The sequence below is a fragment of the Ovis canadensis genome, chromosome 4 (genome assembly GCF_042477335.2).
Source record: "Ovis canadensis isolate MfBH-ARS-UI-01 breed Bighorn chromosome 4, ARS-UI_OviCan_v2, whole genome shotgun sequence".
NCBI lineage: Eukaryota > Metazoa > Chordata > Mammalia > Artiodactyla > Bovidae > Ovis > Ovis canadensis.
This window is the reverse complement of record NC_091248.1, coordinates 80,454,928-80,479,021: the sequence shown is the minus strand read 5'-3', so window position 1 is coordinate 80,479,021 and position 24,094 is coordinate 80,454,928. Positions and strand designations below refer to the sequence as shown.

At 48.8% G+C, this 24,094-nt stretch overlaps 1 protein-coding gene across 1 annotated transcript; it reads right to left on the bottom strand.

The window, feature by feature from the left end:
• Positions 1-2,514: 2,514 nt before the first annotated feature.
• On the bottom strand, positions 2,515-6,934 carry LOC138438819 (indolethylamine N-methyltransferase-like). Its single transcript, XM_069586727.1, has 3 exons — positions 6,709-6,934; positions 5,082-5,289; positions 2,515-3,180 (listed from the first exon to the last, which is right to left on the bottom strand). The coding sequence occupies exons 1-3, from the start codon at positions 6,905-6,907 to the stop codon at positions 2,751-2,753; spliced, it is 837 nt and encodes a 278-aa protein (XP_069442828.1). The 5' UTR covers positions 6,908-6,934; the 3' UTR covers positions 2,515-2,750.
• Positions 6,935-24,094: the final 17,160 nt, after the last annotated feature.

Here is a 24,094-nt window from a genome sequence, read left to right as displayed (position 1 = left end):
CGTGGTTTTTCCGGACGTCATGTATGGATATGAGAGTTGGACCATAAAGAAAGCTGAGCACCGAAGAATTGATGCTTTTGAAATGTGGTGTTGGAGAAGACTCTTGAGAGTCCCTTGGACTGTGAGGAGATCAAACCAGTTAATCCTAAAGGAAATCAATCCTGAATATTCATTGGAAGGGCTGACTGCTGAAGCTGAAGCTTCAATACTTTGGCCACCTGATGCGAAGGGCTGACTCATGAGAAAAGGCCCTGATGCCAGGAAAGATTGAAGGCAGGAGGAGAGGCCGACAGGCGATGAGATGGTTGGATGACATCGCCAACTTGATGGACATGAGTTTGACCAAGCTCTGGGAGTTGACGGTGCACTGGGAAGCCTGGTGTGCTGCAGTCCATGGGGTCACAAAGAGTTGAACATGACTGAGCAGCTAAACTGAACTCCTCCCAACTAGTGTGTGCCCGGGCTGGAGGCTGAGAGGAGGGTCCCTTCCCTATAGTCTTGTTTCCCATACTGGCTCTGGGCTCAGCAGCAGAGGTATCACCTGGGGACAGGTTAGAGATGCAAATTCTGAGCCCACCTCAGACCTATGGACTCAGACTCTGGGTTTTATCAGAGCCCTGGTGGTTCATGAGCAAAAGAGCATTTCAGAAGCACTGGCCCAGGTGAGTAGTTCTCCCCTGGGGTTACACACTCAGATCCCCAGGAGAGTGTGATGAAATGCTGCTTCCTGGGTCCCTACCCCCAAACTGGAGCTTCTGATGTAGTTGGTCTGGGGGAGGCCCAGGCTGCCCAAAGGTGCCAGCTCCCTGGGTGACTCTCCTGTATATCCAGGGTGGGACCCGCAGCCAGCCCCTCCTCAGTCCTCTTTGAGGGGCTAGAGCTGGGAATGTTGGAGGGCAGCCCCTTTGTGGAAGTCACTTTGCATCTTTGGGCCTCACGTGAAACCTTGCCCTCTGCTTTGTAGGAGCTCAGAGGACGGCAGGAGATGTGTGGGTGGGGATGGAGGGGAGGTCCAGAGCTGTGAAGGGCTGCCTGGGGCAGGTATGTAGTTTGAAACACACACCAGCGTCAGGAGCGGCAGAATCTGCCAGGCCAGACAGAGAACTGCTGAGTGAGGAGTCGGAGGCTCATACCCTGAGGGCTTCCATCTGTGGGGGAAGGTCATCAAGGAGCAGGGGGAGGAGAGCCCGCCACACCAGGGGTAACAGAAGGCAGAAGGGGTGGGGGTGTCTTCCAGGAAGAGTGCTAGGCTTCGCCCTCTCTCACCTGGAGGTAGGAACCAGGAAGTTAGGGATGCCAGCCGCAGGGAGTGCCCAGGAGTCCTGTTATTCAGGGAGAAGCAGAACAAGAGGCACTCCTTGCTGCCTACTCAAAATAATGGCCCTCAAATTAGCTGCCTAGGATAGCTTCAGGTTTGATTCTGAGAAGGCGGATCTCAGGCTCTGCTACATTGGACCTACTGGATCAGAATCCATCCTTTAACCAGCTTCCAGCTGTCTCACATGCACGTTCTGCAAAGCCCTGGTCTCCCGGGCCCCAGCTGAAATGCAGGGTCAAGGACCCACAGTGACTGGAAGTTCTGTTTTCATGGAGGCACTCACTGTCCAAGGGTTGTCGGGTTTCTCTGAGCATGCAGGTCATGGCTTCTCTGCTGGGTGAGTTTTCTAAGGAGGCCCCCGACATCTGTCCTTGCTGCACTTTGCCTGCCACTTTCTGTCCTGCAGTGCCCTCTGGTGGCCATGGGTGTCATGGCCACCGCATTGCCTGAACCCCAAGACCCAACTGAGGTTGGAAGGAAGAGGACTTTCCTGTTGCTGCCCTTTGCCACAAGGCTCAGGGACTCCCCAGAACACAAATGGAAGCCATTGGGAAAACACTGGGATTTAGCAGCAGGCTAGCAAATGGGTAAAGATTTGCCCAGGGGGCCTGCTGTGTGGGGCATGGACTACGGTGGACAGTGGGAGCTGTGAGGGGCCCATGCCCCAGTTCAGAGGGCATTAGGGGCTTCACAAGGTAGCCAGGCTTGGGTGGCGGAAGGCCAACACTCCCCCACATGCCAGAAAAAATATGTCAGCCCAGGGTCAGCAGCTGGCTGGGCTGCGAGCTGGCCGGCTGTGTGGACAAGGAGTGTCTTGAGAGACACATGACCCCGTGAAGGTGCTTCTAGAGACGTGACTCAGGTCTTCCCAGAGCTCCAATTCTTGGTCCTGTGGATGGAGCCGCCTGACTCCCTGCCCTGCCTGGCCTGCTTCAGCTGAGGCTCTATCGTGATACTGGTGACAAAGTCCCAGATCCCTGAGGATGGGTGACTCTGAGGCCTCCCTCTGATGAACTGTTGCCACTCTGGCGATGGATTGATGACCCAGTTTCATTACCTGCCCGCCTATCTGCCTTCTTTTCCTCCTTTCGTTCCTGTTAGAGTTTCCTGGGATCTTTTCCCAGGTAAAGTGTTTGCTCTCAAATCCTTGTTTCAAGGTCTGCATTGGGGGGTGGGTGACCCAAATCAAGACAGCGTCTGGCTGGGCCACTTTATTTTCCTGACTTATGGTGCAGGATGAAATGGAAAGGGGTGTGGCGGGTGGCCCCCTGGGCTGGGGGCAGGGAGAACTTGCTTTTCATTTGTGACCTGGGGACATAGTGCAAGACGAAGTGATGGTGTTCAGGCTGACTCTGCAGCAGGGGGCTCCAGACTTACTAACTTTGGGACCCTGACTTCCCCCTCTGGGGAGGCCCTGTCTCCCAGACTGGCTTCAGGCCGTGGGGCCCTTGCGGGCCACCACAAAACACTGGCCCTCGTTGACGCAGTAGGCCTCTGAGTATTTGATGGGGCTGTACTGGCACTTTAGCACCTGGCAGCCGGCTTCCTGCACGGCCTTCTCCACTGTCTCCTTCTCCAGCGAGAGGCCAAAGAACTTCCTGGAGCCCACCATGTATTCACGGCAGCGCAGAGCCACCGAGGTGACCAGGTGCCCGCCTGGCTTCAGGAGGCCCACCAGGTTCCGGATGGCTGCCCGGTAGGCGTCCACGTCCTGGCAGGCGCACTCCAGGGCCAGCAGGCTCAGCACGCAGTCTGCTGCGGGCACCTGGGCAGACCCCAGAGGACGGGGCTGGTTCACGTCACATGTCAGTAACCGCGTGACTGTCCTTCGGAGCCGGGCCTCCTTCTCCTGCCACTTGCTCCTGTGAGGGAGGGTCAATGAGGTGACAATGACAATTAGGACAACATCCCCATACCCTAAGGAGGGCTTCCTATGGGCCTATGAAGAACATCATATTTCTCCCATTATACAGATCAGGAAACTGAGGCACACAGAGGTTGAGTGATTTGTTCAAGGCCACACAGCTGATAGGTGACAGTGCATTTGACATCTGAGTCCTCCTTCTCCTTCCTCCTCCTTTTTTCTGTCTTTCTTTTGAATAACTCAATTTTAGCATATTGCATTATTAATTTTAAATTGCAAAAGGCATATAACAAACATTTGCCGTTTCAGTCACTCTCTGCAATCCAGGGGCATTAAGTGTGTTCACAATGTGAGCAACTATCACCATTTCCTAATTCCAATACTTGTCATCCCCCATGCTGAAACTCTGCCCCCAGTATGCAATACACCCCCATTCCTCCTCCCCGCAGCCCCTGAGCCTGTAAATATCCTTCTTTAAAACAGCTCCTTCCCACAGCTGGGCCTTCGCCCTTGCCATCCCCTCTGCCTGACTCTCATCCTTTCTCCCTCACATCTCCCAAGGAGTTGCTCGAAGTGCTCTTTCTTAGAGGAGAGGCTTTCTCTTGCTGTCTGCTGGGGACTGAATTGTATCCCTGTCATATTCATATGCTGAAACCCTAACATGTATGTGGATGTATGTGGAGATGGAGCCTTTGGCAGGTAAATAGAGGTAAATGAGATCATGAGCGGGGGCCACACATGATGGGATTTGTGCCTTTTACAAGAAGACAGACTAGAGACCTAGTTAACTCTCCCTCTCCTTCTTCAGAGGACATGGCTAGAAGATGGCAACTACAGGCCAGGAAGAGCACCCTCACCAAGTTCAAGGATGGATCCTGAGCTCCCAGCCTGCGGAATGTGAGAAGTGAGCGTCTTTGTTCAAGCCACCGCATCTGTGACATTTCGTATGACGGCTCAAGGTGAGTAAAACACCCTCCCACCTAACATAGCACCTATACCTCTCTAGGCCCCTGCAGCTGGAGAGTCTTCTCTAGAACGCCTGTTTTTCCCTGAATCCTTCCTCCATGTACTTTGGGGGCGTTGTGCTTCCTACGAGCATGTGAGCTCCACGGGGCAGAGGCTTCATTCACTGTGCTATTCCCAGCATCTGGAAGTGACCTGACTCTCAGAATGCTCTCTGTGAATGATGACAAGAATGTATGAAGCCCAGGCTGGGATGATGCAGAGACCCTGTGCTCAGAGACCCTGAGGCCCTGTTCCATTTCAGGCTGCCCTTAGTCTGTAATTTGGTCAGGCCCCCATGGCCAAAAGATGGGACAGGAATTTAAAGTCTGGTCTTTGTCCTGCTCTAAGGTGGCCTAGAGGGCACTCTCCACATCTGGGCTTCAGTTTCCCGGACTCTGGTTGATGGATTCCCTCTCTGTGAACTGGATGGGGAAGGTGCCTGGAGGGGGTGAGTGCTGTTGGTCTCTGGGACTTGGTAGCAGTGTGGAGGAGATAGATGTGGGCGATTCCAAGAAGCTCATGTCTTCCCATAACACGTGCCCCTCCAACACTAGGTAACGTGGAAGCTGAACCACGAGTTTTGAGAGCAAAGAGATCTGCGTGTGCTGGAGCAATCAGGGGAGCTTCCAGCAAGAGGAGGGACTGAAAAAGGTCCCACAGGATGGAAGGGATGCAAAACATGGAGAGCAAATCAGGGAACCGAAGCTTTGATCACAGGCAACTCTGAGGCTGCAGGTGGGACTCACTCAAAGGGAGGGAGGTGCTCTGGGCCAGAGACCCAAGTGGGTTAGGAACAAGCCAGAGGGAGCTGGCCAGTGATGCAGGGTGGCAGGCTCAGGCTCAGGCCTGTGAGGATGGGAGACGTCTTGTGAGAAGGATGGGGACTGTGGATACCTGTCTCCCTCGAGCCCACACACGTATTGCATGGCTGGGGACCAGTCATAGGCCCCCGGGTCCTTCTTCAGCCACTTGTCCACCTCCCGGAGGTTGAGCTCTGAGTAATCTGACATGATGATCTCCTGGAAGGCCTCGCAGGCCGAGATAAGCTGGTAGATGGTGGGGCCTGTGCCAACGTCGATCAGGATGTCGCCTCCGACGCCTCCTGCAGGAGATAGCGTGTTCCAGGTGTGGGGGGCAGACACCTGACTCCATGCCAGTTGCGGTGGATGGAGATGCCAGGCTCTGCCCTTTCCCCAGGGTGACTCCCAGGGGATCCGACCCTGCCTTGGGCAGTACCTGGACTGTCTGAGGATTCCAGACCTTATGTCTGCAGCTCAGAAGGGTGAGAAAGGAGGGTGGGGCACAGGCCGGCACATACTGGGTCCCCCTGCTGCCTCAAGGGTTGGTACTAGAGCCCTGGTAGGACAAGTCCTGCCCTTCTAGGCAGCTTTCAGGTTGACTTCTTGGTAGAAGCTGGTTCATTGGCAAGTCTTCTGACTCTGGGTTTAAAGCAATGGTGAGAGTGACCCCACGGCCCCCTCCCACCTCCTTGCTGCAAGGACAGAGCTCCTGATAAAGGACGAGAGCTGAGCCAGTGGGTTCAAAACTCGCTCCACCAATCACGGAAGGCAAGAGGATCTTGTGGTGAGTTGCGGGAAGAGCAATATAAGTACATCGCCTTCCTCTCCCTGCTTCCTCCCTCCCTCCTCCTCCATTGAAACCAGTCCATTTTCCAAGGCTTAATCCCAGTCCTTCCTCCAGAGTCTCCTAAAATTTCTCGGTGAGCCTTAAGCTTTCATTTGTCTGTATTTCTGTGGACCTCGCTTGATCTCCTTCTTGGCATCGAATACATAGGGCAAGGTTTGTTGAATGACTGAGTAACCCCCTAGTTGTTCAGTGCACTCCCTGTGCAACTGTGCAAGGCAGCCCTGCATGAACTGATTTTGAGATTTTCTACTGCCAGTGACAGGTGGGCTGACCTGGGCTGGCCAGCCTGGTGTCTTGCACCTCAGCCTCCCCTTGTGTGCATGGAGAACTTGGGTGATAATCTCTGCCAGTCCCCCCAGGCTGACTACTCAGAGCAGAAATTTGTAAACTGAGCTCTGTGGTTTGGCTTTGGGTATCCATGAACCCTCTTAATTTTGTGTAAAAGTTTAAGAGTGTTTCTGTGTTGTGTATATACCAGATGTTTCATCAGGTTTTCAAGGCGGCTCAAGAGACCAGGCTATAAAGCCGCTTTTATGTTACTGAAGGGGAGGCAGTATGCTCACATCTGTTGTCGCCTATCCCTTCCAGCATGAGTCTGTGAGGAGCCGCACAGTTCAGGAGGTACCTTCCCATTTCACAGGGCAAGAAACTGAGATGGACTGTCAAAGATTCAGGCCTGGTTCCTGGGCTGCAAAGGCCAGTGCTTGGGTTCCCCGAGTGGCCAACCAGCGACAGTCCTCGTGGATTCACAGCGGGGCTGCCTTTGCAGCCTCCTAGGTGAGTGGTGTCCCAGAGGCCAGGTCCCCTGCCACCAAGAGCCCTTCCTGTAAGGCGCAGCCCCATCATCTGCCTGAGATGGAGACCAGACACTCACCTGGAGAGAAAGTTTCAAAGAGATTATTCAGGTTGAATTTCAAGATTTCATTTTCAGCTACGGTGCCTGAATCGAAGGCATAGAAGGTCTTTAAGTAGTCCCGGGGTTGGAACTCTGTCTTGTAGTCCTGTCCTTTGTACAGCTTGCCCTCCATTCTGGCTGTGGACTTTGCTGCTTCTCTCCTGCTGCGGTTCCCCATTTTATCTACCCTCTTTTCCCAGGCCCTGCCCATGGGGAGTTTCATAATCTCATCAGACAGACCCTCCCTCCCAGGGAGGAGCTGGGATTGCACATCATGGAGTCAGGCCACATGTTAGCTTTCTGGCTGGGGTTTATCTGTTTGGTAATCATCAAAACACAGAAACACCAACAGGGTGGTCAACAAATGCTCCTGGGGGGGGGGGATTGGTGGGTCTCAGTATTTCGTTTCTGAGAGGTGATGTTTTGAATGTAGATGCTGCTGGCAAGGGTTAGATTTGGGAGAGAATGAAGCAGAGGGTCTGGGCCACAGAACAAAGAGAGAGACACAGATGAGCAAAGAGAGATAGACAAAGACAAAGGCGCAGAGAGGGCAAGTATCTGGAATAGGTCAAGTGTCCTTCTCTCTCTGGGTTTGCTGGGAAATGCAACCCAGAAAGGAAAACCCTGTAGCATGGAAAACAGAGTGCAGAAATGGCTGAATTTCACTCACTGAGGTCAGTGAGTTTGCTCTTTAAATTGTTAGTCCTGAACTTGGTTGAATATTTCCTCCTATCTTCAATCCTATTTACTCTATTTGCTTAATCAATCCTTTATTTGGTGAGGATAGAAATAATTGTAACCAGGGCCACCGAAAAGGTTGAGAAGCCTCTGTTTGCACAAATCACTTTAAAAGTGTTCGCATTCATAAACAGAACATGTGATTAAATTTTGTGGAACTTGCTTGCATGCACAATCACACACACAAACACACACAGAAACGCACACACACATAACTACTAGTAAAACGTGTAACAGATGAATGAGGGCTGTGGGTTATATCAAAAGGGTTGCCTGCACTTCTGAACAGGTTTCAGATTGACTTCTTGGTAGGAGCTGGTTTATTTCCAGCAGTCTTCTGGTTGTGACAATTTTTTGGTTGTGATACTATGTTTTGACAGATGCTACCATTATACTATCATTGAAATGTACTCAGATCTCTCTCTATTATTTCCTACGCTGCATGTGAATCTACAAAATAAAAAGTTATGTTAAAAAAAAAAAGTGTTTCCAAAAGGATAAAAAAACAGAAAAAAAAAAGTGTTTCCAAATCTCTTTCCCAAATTCACCTAAGATCAGAGATTTCAGGTAGCAAACTCTAATGTGTTTTGCAAATGGGCAAGTCTGGGACCCTGGGGTGTAAAGTGTGCCGGGTGTGTCCATCACACTCATCGTCTGCCTTCTTTGTGACGAACTGTGGAGTAGATGTTGAGACCTACTCACTCCTTGGACATTAGGAAGCTGAAGGTGATGAGCCTTCTCCCAGGGGGGTTCTGGCAGCAAGTGATGGGGTCTAGGAGTAGATTTAAGGCCAGCGTCCAAAGCCAAAATAAAGAATCACTCCAAATGTATTGTCTCCTCATCACGCTGTGCGGTCTAGCAGGGTCGCTTGGCTGTGCTGCTCAAACTAGCATGCCCAGGAATCACCCGGGGATCCCTCTAAATGCAGATTGTTGTTCTTGAGATTTTACAGCCTTAATAATCCTAGGTGATACTGAGGCCCCCGTGATGCAAACAGCACAGCCTTGGATCCTACTGCCCAGAATCAACATTTATGTTTCAGCGTTTGGAGTTCCTACGGAACAGAACCTCTAATTTTATTCATTGCAATTACTAAAACCTGTACTCTGGGCTATTTCCACTCAGTGGGAACAGGTTTGATTATGTAATAAACGATGATAGCACAGCTTCCTGTCCAGTTGGAAGAAAATACAGTTAGACTTCTCTCCAATTTGTGAGAAAAGAATTTTATACTCAAATTCAATTAGCATGAAATCTAGGAGGATTACAGTGATTGGTGACTGCGTGTATCATGTTGTCCCCAGGGGTTCTTAATATTGATGTGCCTGCAGACACGTGAACCGGCAGTGGCTTTGCAGGACTGTTGTGTCACTGTGACCCCCGTGCCTGCTTGGTGGTCCTGGCACGGGGTCAGCATCGCTTCTCTGTTTCTCTTTAAATGTTCTAGAAATGTCCATTTTCCATGCTGCCTAATACACAGTACACAGAAGTTCAAGTTAACCTGAGCTACCTGCTCAAGTGGTTGACAGGTGAGAGACTTACAGACATTCATCATTATAAATAACCCTGTAATCAATACCCCTATGTAGTCAGTTTTTTCTGTATTTTAGAGTCAGGCTTTGGGTTGGATTCCTAAACATGGGATTAATGGATCCATGTTTTAAAGCTTTTAGTATAAGTAAATTAGGTAAACATTTGCCAAATTATGTTTCTAAGAAAAACAATGCTTTTTACTTTTTAACTGTTTCTGGACAAATATTTATTTTTTCTTTAATGAAATGTGTTGAATTTTTTTTTTCCTTTGGGTTTGTTTCTACCTAAGCTTTGAAAATCCTTCCCTGTTCAGAGTTCTAGAGCTGTCTGATTGTGATAGCTTCTGTGATCGCTTATTAAAAACATTATTTACCCATTATTTTGGTGTTTGGTGTGAGAGGAGGTTCTGTGTGGCTGCTGACAATGCACTGGAGAAAAGTATGTTTACATATGCAAATTCTGGACTATTTCTTCACCCCATAGGCTCATGTGGGAAAAAAGATAACGGGATGCTGATATGGTAGCTTTCCTAATATGGAGAATGAGATTGATTTTTTTTCTCATCTGGTTGACACTTAAGCAATTTGTTTTCTTGATAGTTAGCTTGAAAATGTGTGCCTGTGTTAAATTAAGGGAGAAGTCCTCTTGAATGGAAATTTCCCTGAGTTATTGAGAAGTCACTATATAGAAAGATGTTTTAAGATGAGGCAGATATTCTTAAAAGAGTCTGAGACAACCCTGGCATGAACAAAATGCTGTCAAATTGATGAAGGCAAACCTTAGGACAGTGGTTCTCTACCGGGGTGTGGGATGGGGGTGTACTTTGCTGCCCTAGGGTCATCTGTCCATATCTGGAGATGTTTCATTTTTCACAGTTGGAGATGAATTATCTGGCCTGAAATGTCAGTGTTGCTGACATAGAGACACCTTGTTTTAGAACATATCTGTAAAAGATTTGATTTTGAGCAGATCACCCTAGCTCTGTGAAGACCCCTGGCTAGGCCAGAGTCAAAATGTGAGTTGGGATGGAGAGGGCGGGCTGGTGGAGGTCAGAGGGTAGAAGGTTTGGAATGTCGGTGGAGTGGGGGAGGTTGGATCCATCCCACTGGGCAGCAGGAGGCACTGGAGGCCCTGAGTTGGGGTACGCCTCATCTGTCCATCCAGGACATCCATCGAAGCAGGATGAATGAAAGAGTGGTCTCTCTTCACCCAAGCTGGGCAGACCCTGGATGCCGACATCCCACTGCTGGGGCTCCGGGCACACAGATGTCCACAGTTCACTTTAGAAGTATTAACAGATGCTAAGCCGAGCATCTTCCACGCGTCTCTCACTATTCACTCTCCATCCTTCTGCATTCTGTTGTGAACCCCAGAAGACTAACTTATGTGGACTATATTTGTGGCTCCACTGCCCTCTGGAATTTGCTGGATACTGAAGGGAGGTAGGAAAGGGAGGTCTGGGTGTTTACTCTTCAGCTCCTTTTGCAGTTGAGGAAACCTACAGCTACAGACCTACAGCTAGAGACCTACAGCTCTGCCTTAGGTCAAGGGTGGACAATGGTTCCTCCTTGCTATTCCCCCTGGAGCACTTGCATGGTTGCTTTTGTGTGTTAATTTAGCTGGGCCCTGGGGCTAAGATCTGTAGTCAAACACTATCCTGCATGTTTCTGGGAGAGTGTTTTTGGATGAGATTAACATTTAAATTGGTGGACTTTGAGTAAAATAGATTGTGTTCCATAATGTGGGTGGGCCCCATCCAACCAGTTGAAGTCCTGAATAGAAGGACTGACCTCCTCTGCGCAAGGGTGAATTTTGCCAGCAGATGGTTCTCAGACTTGAACTGGCTATTGAATTGGCTTTTTCTGATTCTCCAACCTGCTGGTCCATCCTGCAGTTTTTGGACTTGTCTGCCTCCGTGATACTCCAGCATTGTGGGAACCAACTCTTTAAATCTTTCTGTATGTCTTTTTGCATCCCTGGTGGCTCAGATGGTAACGAATCTGCCTGCAATGAGGAGACCTGAGTTCATTCCCTGGGTTAGGAAGATCCCCTGGAGAAGGGAGTGGCCACCCACTCCAATATTCTTGCCTGGAGAATTCCATGGACCAAGGAGCCTAGTGGGCTACAGTCCATGGGGTCACAAAGAGCCAACATGACTAAGCAGCTAACACATACACACACCACAGCCTGTTGGTTCTGCTTCTCGGGAGGGCCCCGACTAACTAGACTAGTTAGGTTATAAAACTGATTCTGAGAAATATTAAACCATTGTCCCAATACCTTTCAGCCAAGAGCGTAACCTCTGCCCTCCTGGACAAAGAACAGGAGCTCCAGGCCTAGATTTGGAGAAGGTTCTGGCTGGAGTGTTCAGAGAGTCCATCCTGGGAGCAAAGCCTTCAAGTTCAAGGCTGACTGGGAGCTTCCCCTGCATGTTTGGTTCTGCCTGGATGACTTCTTGGAAGGCTGATGGGGACAGGCGGCTGGGCTGAGAAGGAGATAACCTGGGAAGATGGTGCAGGGCTGAGTTTAGGGTGGCCTGGAAACCGCAGTGAAGTGCGACTTCCAACAGGTTGTCTGGGGCCCAGGCTTGGGGCCATCTCTCAGCCTGCAGGGCTAGGCTGTTCTCTGATTTCTTCGTCCCTAACCCTCCTGCTCTTCCAGGGCCAGTGGCCTCTTAACCTTCTCCCACCCTCCTCACCAGGACATTCCCCTGTTCCCTCACCAGGGAACATTCCACTGTTCCCTGATCAAGTGTGCAGAGTGACATTTTGGCCAGGAGAGCCCAGAGGCCACTGCCCAATCACTGTGTCATCGGGAGAGGATACTTACGTTGGGAGACAGGCAGATGCCGAGAAACATCTTACAGATGGCTCGACTGAGGCCCTTGGAGGCCGAGGGTCCTTTCAGCGAGTCTGTGACAGGACCGAGACCCTACCTAGCACTCCTGACTCCCCGTGTAGGACTTTTCTGGAACCTGGTTACAGCCACACCCTGACCCCGCCACAGTACCCGTGTTTGACGGGGGGATCAGGTAGGGCTGGGCTTGGTAACCTTGGTGGCCTTCCTTGCCTCACTCCATTTTTAGGAGCTGACGGAGAGTATTTGGGAACAGACGCTGTACTCTCCCCACAGCATTTCCTGCTTTCTCATCCAGCACTCGGCTCCAGAACCCCTTCTTGCATAACATCTACGTGAAGAGAGGGATAGGGCCCCACCAGCCCCTCACTTCAACCCTCACTCCCTGAAGCCCCAGAGAAGACCAAGTTTCCACCTCAGCTAGCCACCCGGACACTTTCCCCCATCCTGCATCCCGGGTGGTAGAGAGATGCTCAAAGGGCGGCAGAGAAGGGGGAAGGAGGGCTCCCTCTGCTCACTGGCCAAAGGTCTTGTGATGAAACTCCAGGTTAAATTTGAACTTCTTAGCCATGGACAAGAGGTCACAGCCAAAGCCATAGTAGGGAGGGTAAGGTAGCAGATGGCCAGGTAGTCCCCCTGCGTGGGAAGGGCTTTTAGTACCAGTGGTCCCCGCGAGGCTGCCCTCCACAGAGGCCCTGGGTGTGTGCCTCCCATGCAGCTGTGCAGCAGCCAGGGACGTGACTCTGTGTTAAAGACAAGGAAGCCTCTGGACCACAGAGTATTGGTAAATGTTTCACGTGGTGTGTGTGCTAAGTTGCTTCAGTCCTGTCTGACTCTTTGCGACATTATGGACTATAGCCTGCCAGGCTCCTCTGTCCATGGGATTCTCCAGGCAGGAATACTGGAGTGGGTTGCCATACCCTGCTCCAGAGGATCTTCTCAACCCAGGGATGGAAACTGTGTCTCTGTGTCTCCAGCATCGTCAGGCAGGTTCTTTACCACTAGCACCATGTGGGAAACCCTCTTAAATGATTCACAGCCAGCTCTCTAAAAAAAGAAAAGTGCTGATTTGTGGTGACTGCCAGATTCCAGAAGGCAATGGCACCCCACTCCAGTACTCTTGCCTGGAAGATCCCATGGCTGGAGGAGCCTGGTAGGCTGCAGTCCATGGGGTCGCTAAGAGTCAGACACGACTGAAGTGACTTAGCAGGAGCAGCAGCCAGATTCCATACTGTGAGTACTCCCACCATGGTTGATTTTAAGCTCCCAGTGGCTGAACAACTGGCTCACAAAATTCCCAGAAAATTGACCATTGGCTCTCAGAGCTGGAGTCAGAATGAGTACACCATGGCTTCCAGACTAGGGCTGGCAGATTGAACAAGTAAAAGTATAGGATGCTCAGTTAGCTAAATTTAAGATAAGCAAAATACATTTTTAAAGGGTAATTGTGTTCCCCAAATTGCATAGGACATATTATCTAAGTCTTAATTGTCCCTCTGAAATTCAAATATAACTAAGTGTTCTGTATTCCATCTGGCAGCCTTACTCCAGCCCCTAATGGAAAGAGGCACAACCCAGGAGTCAGGGCTGGGCGCCTTTGTGCAAATTAAGGAAAGGTGCTCCCATAGAGAGGCAGACAGACAGACAGACAGAAATTGTAGAAAGGTACCATTTGGGCTGATTCATTGGGAAAGAAATGTTCCCTCTGTCTCTGGAAGAACTATGAAGAGAAGGTGCCCCTCTGGGCAGACCAATGAGAGAAGGCTGTCCTTTCCTTCAGGCTGACTTGGTTCTACCCCTGAGTGCCCTTCAGTCTCCTTTTCCCTGGAGACCACACCTCTGTGTGGGGTAAAACCAGCTTAGCTGGACACAGCAACCCGCACAAGAGTCAGGAGACCCAAATTCGGGTCTTGACTCTGCCACCTGTTGGCTGGGTGAACTTAGGTGAGTCTTTTCCCTTCCCTGGGCCTCATGTTTCCTTTTGATGAAGTTGGAGAAATGGGAATTAATCTAATAATCTACAAAGAAGTTCTGGGAGCAGAAAATCATTGATGTGAAAGTGCTTTGAAAAGTAAAATGTTTGGTACAAACTGACTATGGGCTTTATTCCCCCAAATAAGAGTTGGAACATAAAAAAAGAATTAACACACATACACACACAAGAAAGTAGGGACATAAGTGGAAAGTTAAAAAAAAAAAAAAGTGTTGGAACAGCCCTTTGAAATTAGTATGATTTCTTTGTTCTGCAGCCAGGAAGGGGGTCTGGAGAGGGTAAGTGGCTTGCCCAGAGACTCACAGCAAACTGGTGACAGAGCTGGAGCGAGAATCGGGTTTCCTGACTCCTGGTCCAGTGTACCTTCCCCTCCACTCGGTGTTCCCACTGGTTTGGAAGGGCATGGAAACCCCTCTTAGCCTTGGGTCTCTCCTAGTACAGGCTTGGTCAGCAACAGCGGTCCTGGCTCTTTCCGACATGTGTGTCTATTTGAGTAGACCCCTCTCTGTACATGCCTCAGCCCCTTTCACATGTTCCTCAGTGGGATCTGCTGGGAACTGGATGAGAGCCTGGTCTTAAAGCTCAACGGCTCTGTCTCTCCCACGCCATTTCTAGATGCTCTGCCCTTAATGTGACAGCTGCTTCTCAGACACTAATGGGAAAGCTCAGAGGGGGTGTATACCGTATGATGGCTGCAGGTACCCCTGCTCAAGCCCTGAGGAGAAAGGGGCTCCCGACTCTCCTTGGGCTGTCCCTGCTCTGTGAATTCTCTGGCTCAACCCGGGTGAGGTTTGTCGCTTGCCACCTCTCCTTAGAGGCAGTTTCTCTTTGGACTCTTCCTTGCCTTGTCCTCTAGTCCACCTCTATGAGTTGCTCTGCATGAGCTGTGCATGTTCAGCCCCCACCCTGCCCTTTATGAGGTGCTCATTATACCAAGACTGAACTCCTTCAGTGAGGAGACAGATGACACACATACAGATCTTATGGTAATGTTAATAACTAGTGCCCTCATAGCTCTTATTAAGTGTCAGCCACTTTAAAAGAATAGTTATTTTTTATAATTACGGTAAAATGCACATGACATGAAATTTACCGTAACTGTTTCAAGTGCACAGTTGAGTTGCACCAGGTATACTTGCATTGTACAATCATCACCGACATCTACATTCATAACATGCTTTTTTCAGCTTCACAGACTGAAACTCCGTACTCATTAGAAGACAACTCCCCATGGAACCAAGCAGGACCCTATGGGGCCTTCCGGGCACAGATCACTCTCCTATATTCTCTGCTTAATTTCTTCTTTGAAGTACCCAGATAACAGCATCTGATGAGTATCAACTCATTTTGTGAGTTGTTTTGCACATGCTAAAACCACCACCAAATGGAAGAAATTAGCTACTTGATGACCGTGAACTGTAGCCCCCAGAACTGCTGGCCCCTAAAGATTGATAATATTAACCCCTGCAACACCATCCTGTTACCGCATCATCAACCAACCTGAGAATTGTGCACAAGCTGACTTACATATCCTGGGACTCCTTCCTCACCCTCCCTTCCCTGAAACTCTTTAGGGAATTTGAGTGTTTTGAGCACCATCTGCCTTGGACTCATTTGAAAAGACCCTGATGCTGGGAAAGATTGAAGGCAAGAGGAGAAGGGGATGACAGAGGATCAGATGGTTGAATGGCATCACCGACTCAGTGGACATGAGTTTGGGTAAACTCCAGGAGTTGTGATGGACAGGGATGCCTGGTATGCTGCAGTCCATAGGGTCGGACACGACTGAGTGACTGAACTGAACTGAACCAAACTGCCTTGGACTCCTTGCTTGGTGCCCTGCAAAAAATGCTGCACTTTTCTTCACCATGTAACCTGGTTTCAGTAGACTGGCTTTACTGCTTGGCTAATGTTGGATCAGTCAGTTTTCTTTACTGTGAAGTGACTATTTTCCCCTTTGTAATATGGAAATATCTTACAGACAGATACTTTGAGACAATAAAAAATATCCCATTCCTCACCAAATTTTACCCACTAGTTTCAGCACCCATTAATGATTTTTTTCTTTTTGGCTGTGCTGAGTGGCATGCAGGATCTTAGTTCCGGATGAGGGATTGAACCTGTGCCCCCTGCATTGGAAGCGCAGAGTCTTAACTGGATGGCTAGGGAAGTTCCCATTAGTGATTCTTTCTTGCCCGAGTGAATTATTATTATGCTAGCTGCCGAATAGTGATTTGTTAATTCTATCATTTTTCTATTCAATGCATTAATTAGTTGACGTACAAATGTAAAAGGAGCTTTCCTTCTTTCTTTCTTCGGCTTCGTTTCCTACTGTAAATATGGACTCATGGATTCTTCTTTTATTCCATAGGTTATGACCTATATTATTGTTATCACTTTCTTTGATGCACAGATTTGGCCTGTAGGAGTTCCTTTTAGCTGGCTGTGTGTTCTCTGACATGTCCCCATCATTCTTGGAGCACTTCCTTACTAAGTTGCTTTTGTTGCTCTCTCTCAAATTAACCTAATGCTAACCAATATAATCAGGCACAGGGGTAAACACAAAGAACTGAGGGCTCTTGTCTGCCTTCTTTTGCTTTGGTTCCTGAGACCCATCATGAGAAACACTGGGCTGGATGAAGCCCAAGCTGGAATCAAGATTGCCGGGAGAAATATCAATAATCTCAGATACGCAGATGACACCACCCTTATGGCAGAAAATGAAGAAAAACTAAAGAGCCTCTTGATGAAAGTGAAAGAGCAGAGTGAAAATGTTGGCTTAAAACTCAACATTCAGAAAACTAAGATCATGGCATCTGGTCCCATCACTTCATGGCAAATAGATGGAGAAACAGTGGAAACAGTGACAGATTTTATTTTTGGGGGCTTCCAAATCACTGCAGATGGTGCAGCCATGAAATTAAAAGATGCTTACTCCTTGGAAGGAAAGTTATGACCAACCTAGACAGCATAATAAATAGCAGAGACATTACTTTGCCAACAAAGGTCTGTCTAGTCAAAGCTGTGATTTTTCCAGTAGTCATGCATGGATTGGAGAAGGCAACGGCAACCCACTCCAGTACTCTTGCCTGGAAAATCCCATGGATGGAGGAGCCTGGTGGGTTGCAGTCCATGGGGTCAATAAGAGTCAGACACGACTGAGTGACTTCACTTTCACTTTTCATTTTTATGCATTGGAGAAGGAAATGGCAACCCACTCCAGTGTTCTTGCCTGGAGAATCCCAGGGATGGGGGAGCCTGGTGGGCTGCCATCTCTGGGGTCGCACAGAGTCGAACACAGCTGAAGCAACTTAGCAGCAGCAGCAGCAGCATGTATGGATGTGAGAGTTAGACTATAAAGAAAGCTAAGCACCGAAGAATTGATGCTTTTGAACTGTGGTGCTGGAGGAGACTCTTGAGAGTTCTTTGGACTGCAAGGAGATCCAACCTAAGGGAAATCAATCTAGAATATTCATTAGAAGGATGGATGCTGAAGCTGAAACTCCAATACTCTGGCCACCTGATGCGAAGAACTGACTCATTGAAAAAGACCTTGATGCTGGGAAAGATTGCAGGCGGAAGGAGAAGGGGCTGACAGAGGATGAGATAGTTGGATGGCATCACTGACTCAGTGGACATGAGTCTGAGTAAACTCTAGGAGTTGGTGATGGACAGGGATGCCTGGTATATTGCAGTCCATAGGGTCACAAAGAGTCAGACACTTTTTACCTGAGACCCATCACGTTGCCTGCCAGCTCAAAAGGTGGTCCCTGAAGCAACCATCTTGAGCCTGAGTTGACCTGGGGAGGCATGGAGAGCCACTTGCTCCAAACAGCCTCCTTTGGAGCAAAAGATTTGGGCAGAGAAACCTGGGAGAAAAGAAATCCTCCAACAACCCCCAAGTACCACCTTAAAACTGAGAAGGGATCCCCCTGCCTTTAGGGATACTGGAGTGGAAGGGAAAATCCTGATGACGATCAGCTTAGAAGCACAGTGTTGAAATGTTCAGACAGCCAACCTGGAGCAAGGTACCCAAATCAGGCCACAGGAGCCAGAGACCCAGACCTTGTTGTGTACTAAGAGGTCAGAAAACCAGGAGAGGGGAGAGCAAAGAAGCAGAAGATGGAATATTGTGCAGAGCAGGAGGTGTCCCCTGGGCAGTGTTCAAGTTAGGGCACATACAGAAATGACCCTGTGTATTGGGGTAAGTGGAGAAGGCTGGTCATGGCTATCCAGCCTGTGGTCTCTGGCCAGGGAGGCTTTACCAGCTTCCAGGAGGCCTGACGAGGTGGTGATCTCAGCACACGCATTCCCAGTTTGCAGCAGGTTGGTACGGATGATTCCCCCATGGGGATCATTTCTATTATTTAGACAAGATCAGGCGCGTTCAGGGTGGTATAGCCTTAGATGGTTTGTATTATTTAGGTTGAAAAGATAAACTGCTGTAACAAGAGACAGGTCCATCCCCACTTCCAAAATAAAAACAAACAAATAAATAAACAAAGCCCAAATCACACTGAAGTTTACTTCTCTTACTTGTAAACTTCTGAATTCCAGGCCACCAGGTGACTCTGCTCCACGCAGTCATTCAGGGAAGGCTGGCATCTTATTTTTGCCAGCCCCAAGGGAAGCATGCTCAAATGGAGGTGAGCACCAGAATTACTTAGAGATATGGTTTCATACAAATTGCTGGCACCACCCTCAGAACCTCAGGAGATCCAAAGGTAAGGACTGGGAATCTGCATATCTAACAAGTTCTCAGGTGATCCTGGTGTTTTGGCTGCCACAGTTGGCTCAGAGGTTAAAGCGTCTGCCTGCAATGTGGGAGACCCGGGTTCGATCCCTGGGTTGGGAAGATCCCCTGGAGAAGGAAATGGCAACCCACTCCAGCATTCTTGCCTGGAGAATCCCATGGATGGAGGAGCCTGGTAGGCTACAGTCCACGGGGTCGCAAAGAGTTGGACACGACTGACTGAGGCACAGTAGCTAGATACATGGGTCTCAGGCAGAACGCGTGTAGAATGCGCTGCCCTAGGGTGCTGTCTTGTGTTTATGGTCACAGCACACACCCATAGGTGCAGCTGTGCTCAGCCTTACTGGAGAGAAAAGAGTATGGAAAAGGTGGGGCCTGGTCTTAAAGTGCTGGCCCTCTCATTCTCTTTCCTTGGTGACCACTTAGTTCCATGGCCATGTCCAACTGCAAGAAAAGCTGGGAAATGCAGTCTGAATGGGAAGCCATTTGCCCACCTCTAAATATATTATTGCAAATGAAGGGAAGAATGGATTCTGAGGGCAATCAGTGGATTTTGCCACGGTGCTTTGAGAAAAATTTCCATTGGCTTACCTGGACCAGCATTTTCATGTAGAATGTTTTTTTAGAGGATATTACATTGTGATTTCCAAAGGATGACATCATCTTGTTTCAATCAGGAACTATTCACTAGTTGGCACTGGCAGCTGTGTCTGAGGGTCTGGGATCTGCAGTTGATGGTGAAAGCACCAGAATATGGAGCGACTGTGGAAGACTGTGGTTTTCTCTAGAGAAGGCATCTTTTATATCTGGGCAGTGTCTAAGGGCTTCCCTGGTGGCTCAGACGGTAAAGTGTCCGCCTACAGTTCGGGAGACCCGGGTTCGATTCCTGGGTCCGGAAGATTCCCTGGAGAAGGAAATAGCAATCCACTCCAGCACTCTTGCCTGGAAAATCCCATGGACGGAGAAGTCTGATAGGCTACAGTCCATGGGGTCTCAGCGAAGAGTTGGACATGACTTCACTGTCACTTTCAGTGTCTAAGGAGCTTTGCTCAGGAATTTCTCAGGACCATTGCGGAGTGGGTATGCAGCAAGGTGGGTTGAGGGGGGATGCTTAGTGAGAGTTCTCTGGAGAAACAGAACTAGTAGAATGTATACAAATGAAAGAGAGAGATAAGAGAGATAAGTCTGCAGGGCAGGCTGGCAGTTTGGAGACCCTGGGAGGAGTCATTGTTACAGCTTGAGACAAAGGCAGTCGGAAGACAGAATGTCTTCTCTGGGGGGGCCTCTATCTTTTCCTCTTAAGGCCATCAGTGGATTGAGTGAGTCCCACCCCATTATGGACAGTAATACGCTTTGCTGTTGTTCAGTCACCCAGTCATGTCCGACTCTTTGAGACCCCATGGGCTGCAGCACGCCAGGCTTCCCTGTCCCTCAACATCTCCCGGAGTTTGCCCAAGTTCATGTTCATTGCGTTGGTGATGTCATCTAGCCATTTCATCCTCTGATGCCCTCTCTTCTGCTTCTGCCCTCAATCTTTCCCAGCATCAGGTCCAATGAGTTGTCTGTTAGCATCTCAAAGTCAACTGATTTAAATGGTGATCTTATCTAAAAAAAAAAATCTTCACAGACACATCTAGACATGTTTGACCAAATATCTGGGTACCATGGCCTAGCCAAGTCAGCATGTGAAATTAACCATCACAGATGTGGAAGAGAATTGTACATACTCCTTGGCTAAGGTAGCCACATTGTCAAAATTTCACTGGATGCCTCTGCTTACCCGTCACTCTTTGCCTGGATGATCCACTACACAGGCCTGCCTGTTTGGCCTTACTGTACATATTTGCACAGCTGGCTGGACCCCATCACTTCTGAGAGTGAGAGGGTCTGGGATGCTGTGAGCATGAAAGCCTGAGAGCCTCACTGGGGCTGTGGCAGCCCCATTTCATCAGGCCAGATGTCTTGGGCCTGGTTCTTCCCTCCCTCTGCAGTCTCATGTTGGTAGACTTGTGGATAGAGACTAGGAGGTGGCCAGTGAGACACGGCCATGTCGAGAATGTGTGGATAAACTTTTCCTTCCTGTTGCCAAGGACAGTGGCTTGGGCTAGCTCTGACTTCTGGGAGTGGTGGTCAGGACAGTTAGGAAAGACTGAAGGTTATGTCATTAATGAACTCTCACAATGTTCTTCCAACCCAGCTGGTTCCAACAAGCTCCACCTGGTCAGATCCTTGCTCCCACCTCCCTGAGCCTGGAAAGCAGGTCTCTGGGGAGGACGTGGTCATGGGGACAAGCATGTGTGCTTCTGTTTTCTGGAAACTTCTGATCCAGGGAAATGCCCTGCCTTGCCATGCCTGTTGCTACCACCACTGCTGCTAAGTCGCTTCAGTCATGTCCGACTCTGTGTGACCCCATAGACGGCAGCCCACCAGGCTCTCCCATCCCTGGGATTCTCCAGGCAAGAACACTGGAGTGGGTTGCCATTTCCTTCTCTGATGCATGAGAGTGAAAAGTGAAAGTGAAGTCGCTCAGTCATGTCCGACTCTTAGCAACCCCATGGACTGCAGCCCACCAGGCTCCTCCGCCCATGGGGTTTTCCAGGCAAGAGTACTGGAGTGGGGTGCCATTGCCCCTAAGTTGGAAGGGGATCCCTTCATCAGCCCCCTCTCTGGAATAGCCTGGAGGAGGCATCACATGACCTTTAATTCTCACAAACGAGCGCAGCAGTCCTGCCTCCCTGCTCCAAGGCCCTCTCCACAGCTGCTGGACTCTGCTGTCAGAACACAGCAGGGCACCAGGCAGAGTCAGGGACCTCTTAAACTCATACAAGCACAGGAGCTCATGGACTCTCGGATGTATAGAGCCACCACCGCACATATGTACACACGTGCCTGCAGAACACTTTCTGTGTTATGAGACATTAACTTGTCCCTCAAATGTAAAGTCCATTGAATTGCCCTCTGTTCCCCTTTCCTCCTCTACTTCCTTCTGGATCTCAGAGGCATAGAGTTAATTAGAGGCATATTAATTATTAATATGTCTTGGCTCATGACATCCTCTCATCATTGGTCCCTGCAAGGCCATCTTTTTTATTAAATAACAAATTAATAGAAGTACCATAGCAAGCGCTTGTGAAACAAATACCCCTGTGACACCCAGAACACTAGCAATTACTTATACTTACCGTCATACTTAAGTATAACCTTGTGCCCTTGCCTCCCACTCCCAAGGCAACTGCTGTTCTGAATAATACGGTCTTTACTCTCTCACTTTTATTTTTAAAATGCAATGCTGAAGTCATATTTCTTACAAATTTTCTGATTTTTTGGTTTACATTGTTTTAAGTTTACACAGAGATCTGTTGTATGTAATCTTTTGAGGGTTAACTTTCTCACTCACCATTCTGCTGATACTGCTAAGTCACTTCAGTCGTGTCTGACTCTGTGCGACCCCATAGTTGGCAGCCCACCAGGCTCCCCAGTTCCTGGAATTCTCCAAGCAAGAACACTGGAGTGGGCTGCCATTTCCTTCTCCAATATATGAAAGTGAAAAGTGAAAGTGAAGTCGCTCAGTTGTGTCTGACTCTTGGCGACCCCATGGACTGCAGCCTACCAGGCTCCTCTGTCCATAGGATTTTCCAGGCAAGAGTACTGGAGTGGGGCGCCATTGCCTTCTCCATAATCACCATTCTATTGTTAAGCAAATAATATGACTGCTAATCACTAGTGAGGCAATGCTTGTCTTTGCTATGGCTGGTTTTAGGCTAGCAAGTGGCGTAGAGGAATTGTGATTGCATGCTCTATAGCTCTTGTTTATTTATTGGCTCCAGGAGTGGATCCCTATTTACGGAACTTGGAAAAGCATTAAAAATGATTATTATTGGTATTTATAATGATTTCTGTGGAAGAGGAAATAGCAATCACTTCAGTATTCTTGCTTGGAAAATCCCATGGACAGAGGAGCCTGGTGGGCTGCAGCCCATGGAGTTGCAAAAAGTCAGACATGACTTAGCAACTGAGTATAAATGATTGGGTGTTTATTTTGATGATGTTGTTGTCACATCTCTGCATGTTCAATACAAGGAGTCATTTTTGAGGACCTCAACCGCCACTCACATTCTGGCAGGAGAGCTAAACTCTCTTACAGTGCTTTGTGGGATTCTCCAACTGACCAGACAACAATGTGAAAAAGTCAGGATGACTGGCTGGGATGAGTTGTAAGAAATGGGATATATGATGCAATCTACTCCCTCCCCCAGATTGCTGGCAGGACACCCTTCACCCTTCCCCTACTGATTATCCCCTTTTATGTGGCATCTTAAAGTTATTTCATGAGGCTTGGTGGTAAAGAATCCTCCTACCAATGCAGGAGACACAGGAGACACAGGTTCAATCCCTGGGTCAGGAAAAGCCTCGGGAGCAGGAAATGGCAACTCACTCCAGTATTCTTGCCTGGAAAATTCCACGGACAGAGGAGCCTGGAGACTTACAGTCTATGGGGTCACAAAGAGATAAGACTGAGCAACTGAGCATGACATGCAAAGTTATCTCAATGTAATTGTATCCCTAGGATCCAGCTATGTGTCTGGAAAAAGAATGCGTTCCTGGGCTTCTTTTGCTTAACCATTCCATTTCAATGTGTTAAAAAAAAAAGTACCACAGTCAGGAAAATATAATACACACACACACACACACACACACACACCAATATGTCTAGCCTAAAATTTACCTGTATTACTGATTGTTGTAATTGCCTCCTAACTCATCTCTGTTTCCCCACTGACACTCTACAGTTAATTCTCAACATTAAAGCCAGAGAGATCCTGTTAAAGCCTGCTCAAAACCCAATTTAGGAGTCTTTCCTGCTAGTCCAGAGGTTAAGAATCTGTCTGCCAATGCAGGGCACAGGGGTTTGCTCCCTGGTCCAGGAAGATCCTGCATGTGGCACAGAAACGAAGCCCAGGCACCACAACTATTGAGCTGGCCTGCAGCAACTACTGAAGCCAGAAGGGAAGCCACTGCAATGAGACACTCAGGCACCACAAGGAAAAGTAGCCCGATTGCCACAATAGGGAAAGCCCATGCACAGCAACCAGGATCCAGTGCAGCCATAAATAAATAAATAATTTTTAAAAAAAAGAAAGAAAGAAACGAAACAATCCCCAATTCAGAGTAAAAGCCCAAGTCCTCCTGAAATCACAGGCTCTCATCATGGATCCTGCTGCCCCATTCCCTCCTGGCCTCCCTGTTTCACAAGCACTCAGACTCGATGCGGCCTCAGGACAGTTACACTAGCTGCTGCTTCTACCTGGAGAGCTCTGGGCTGAGCATCTGTGTGGCTTTTATCCTTTCTTCTGTTTTTTTTTTGCTGAAATACTGTTGTTATTATTCAGTTGCTAAGTCATGTCTGTCTCTTTTGGGGACCCCATGGAGTGGAGCCCTCCAGGCTCCTCTGTCCATGGGATTTCCCAGGTGAGAATACTAGAGTGGGTTGC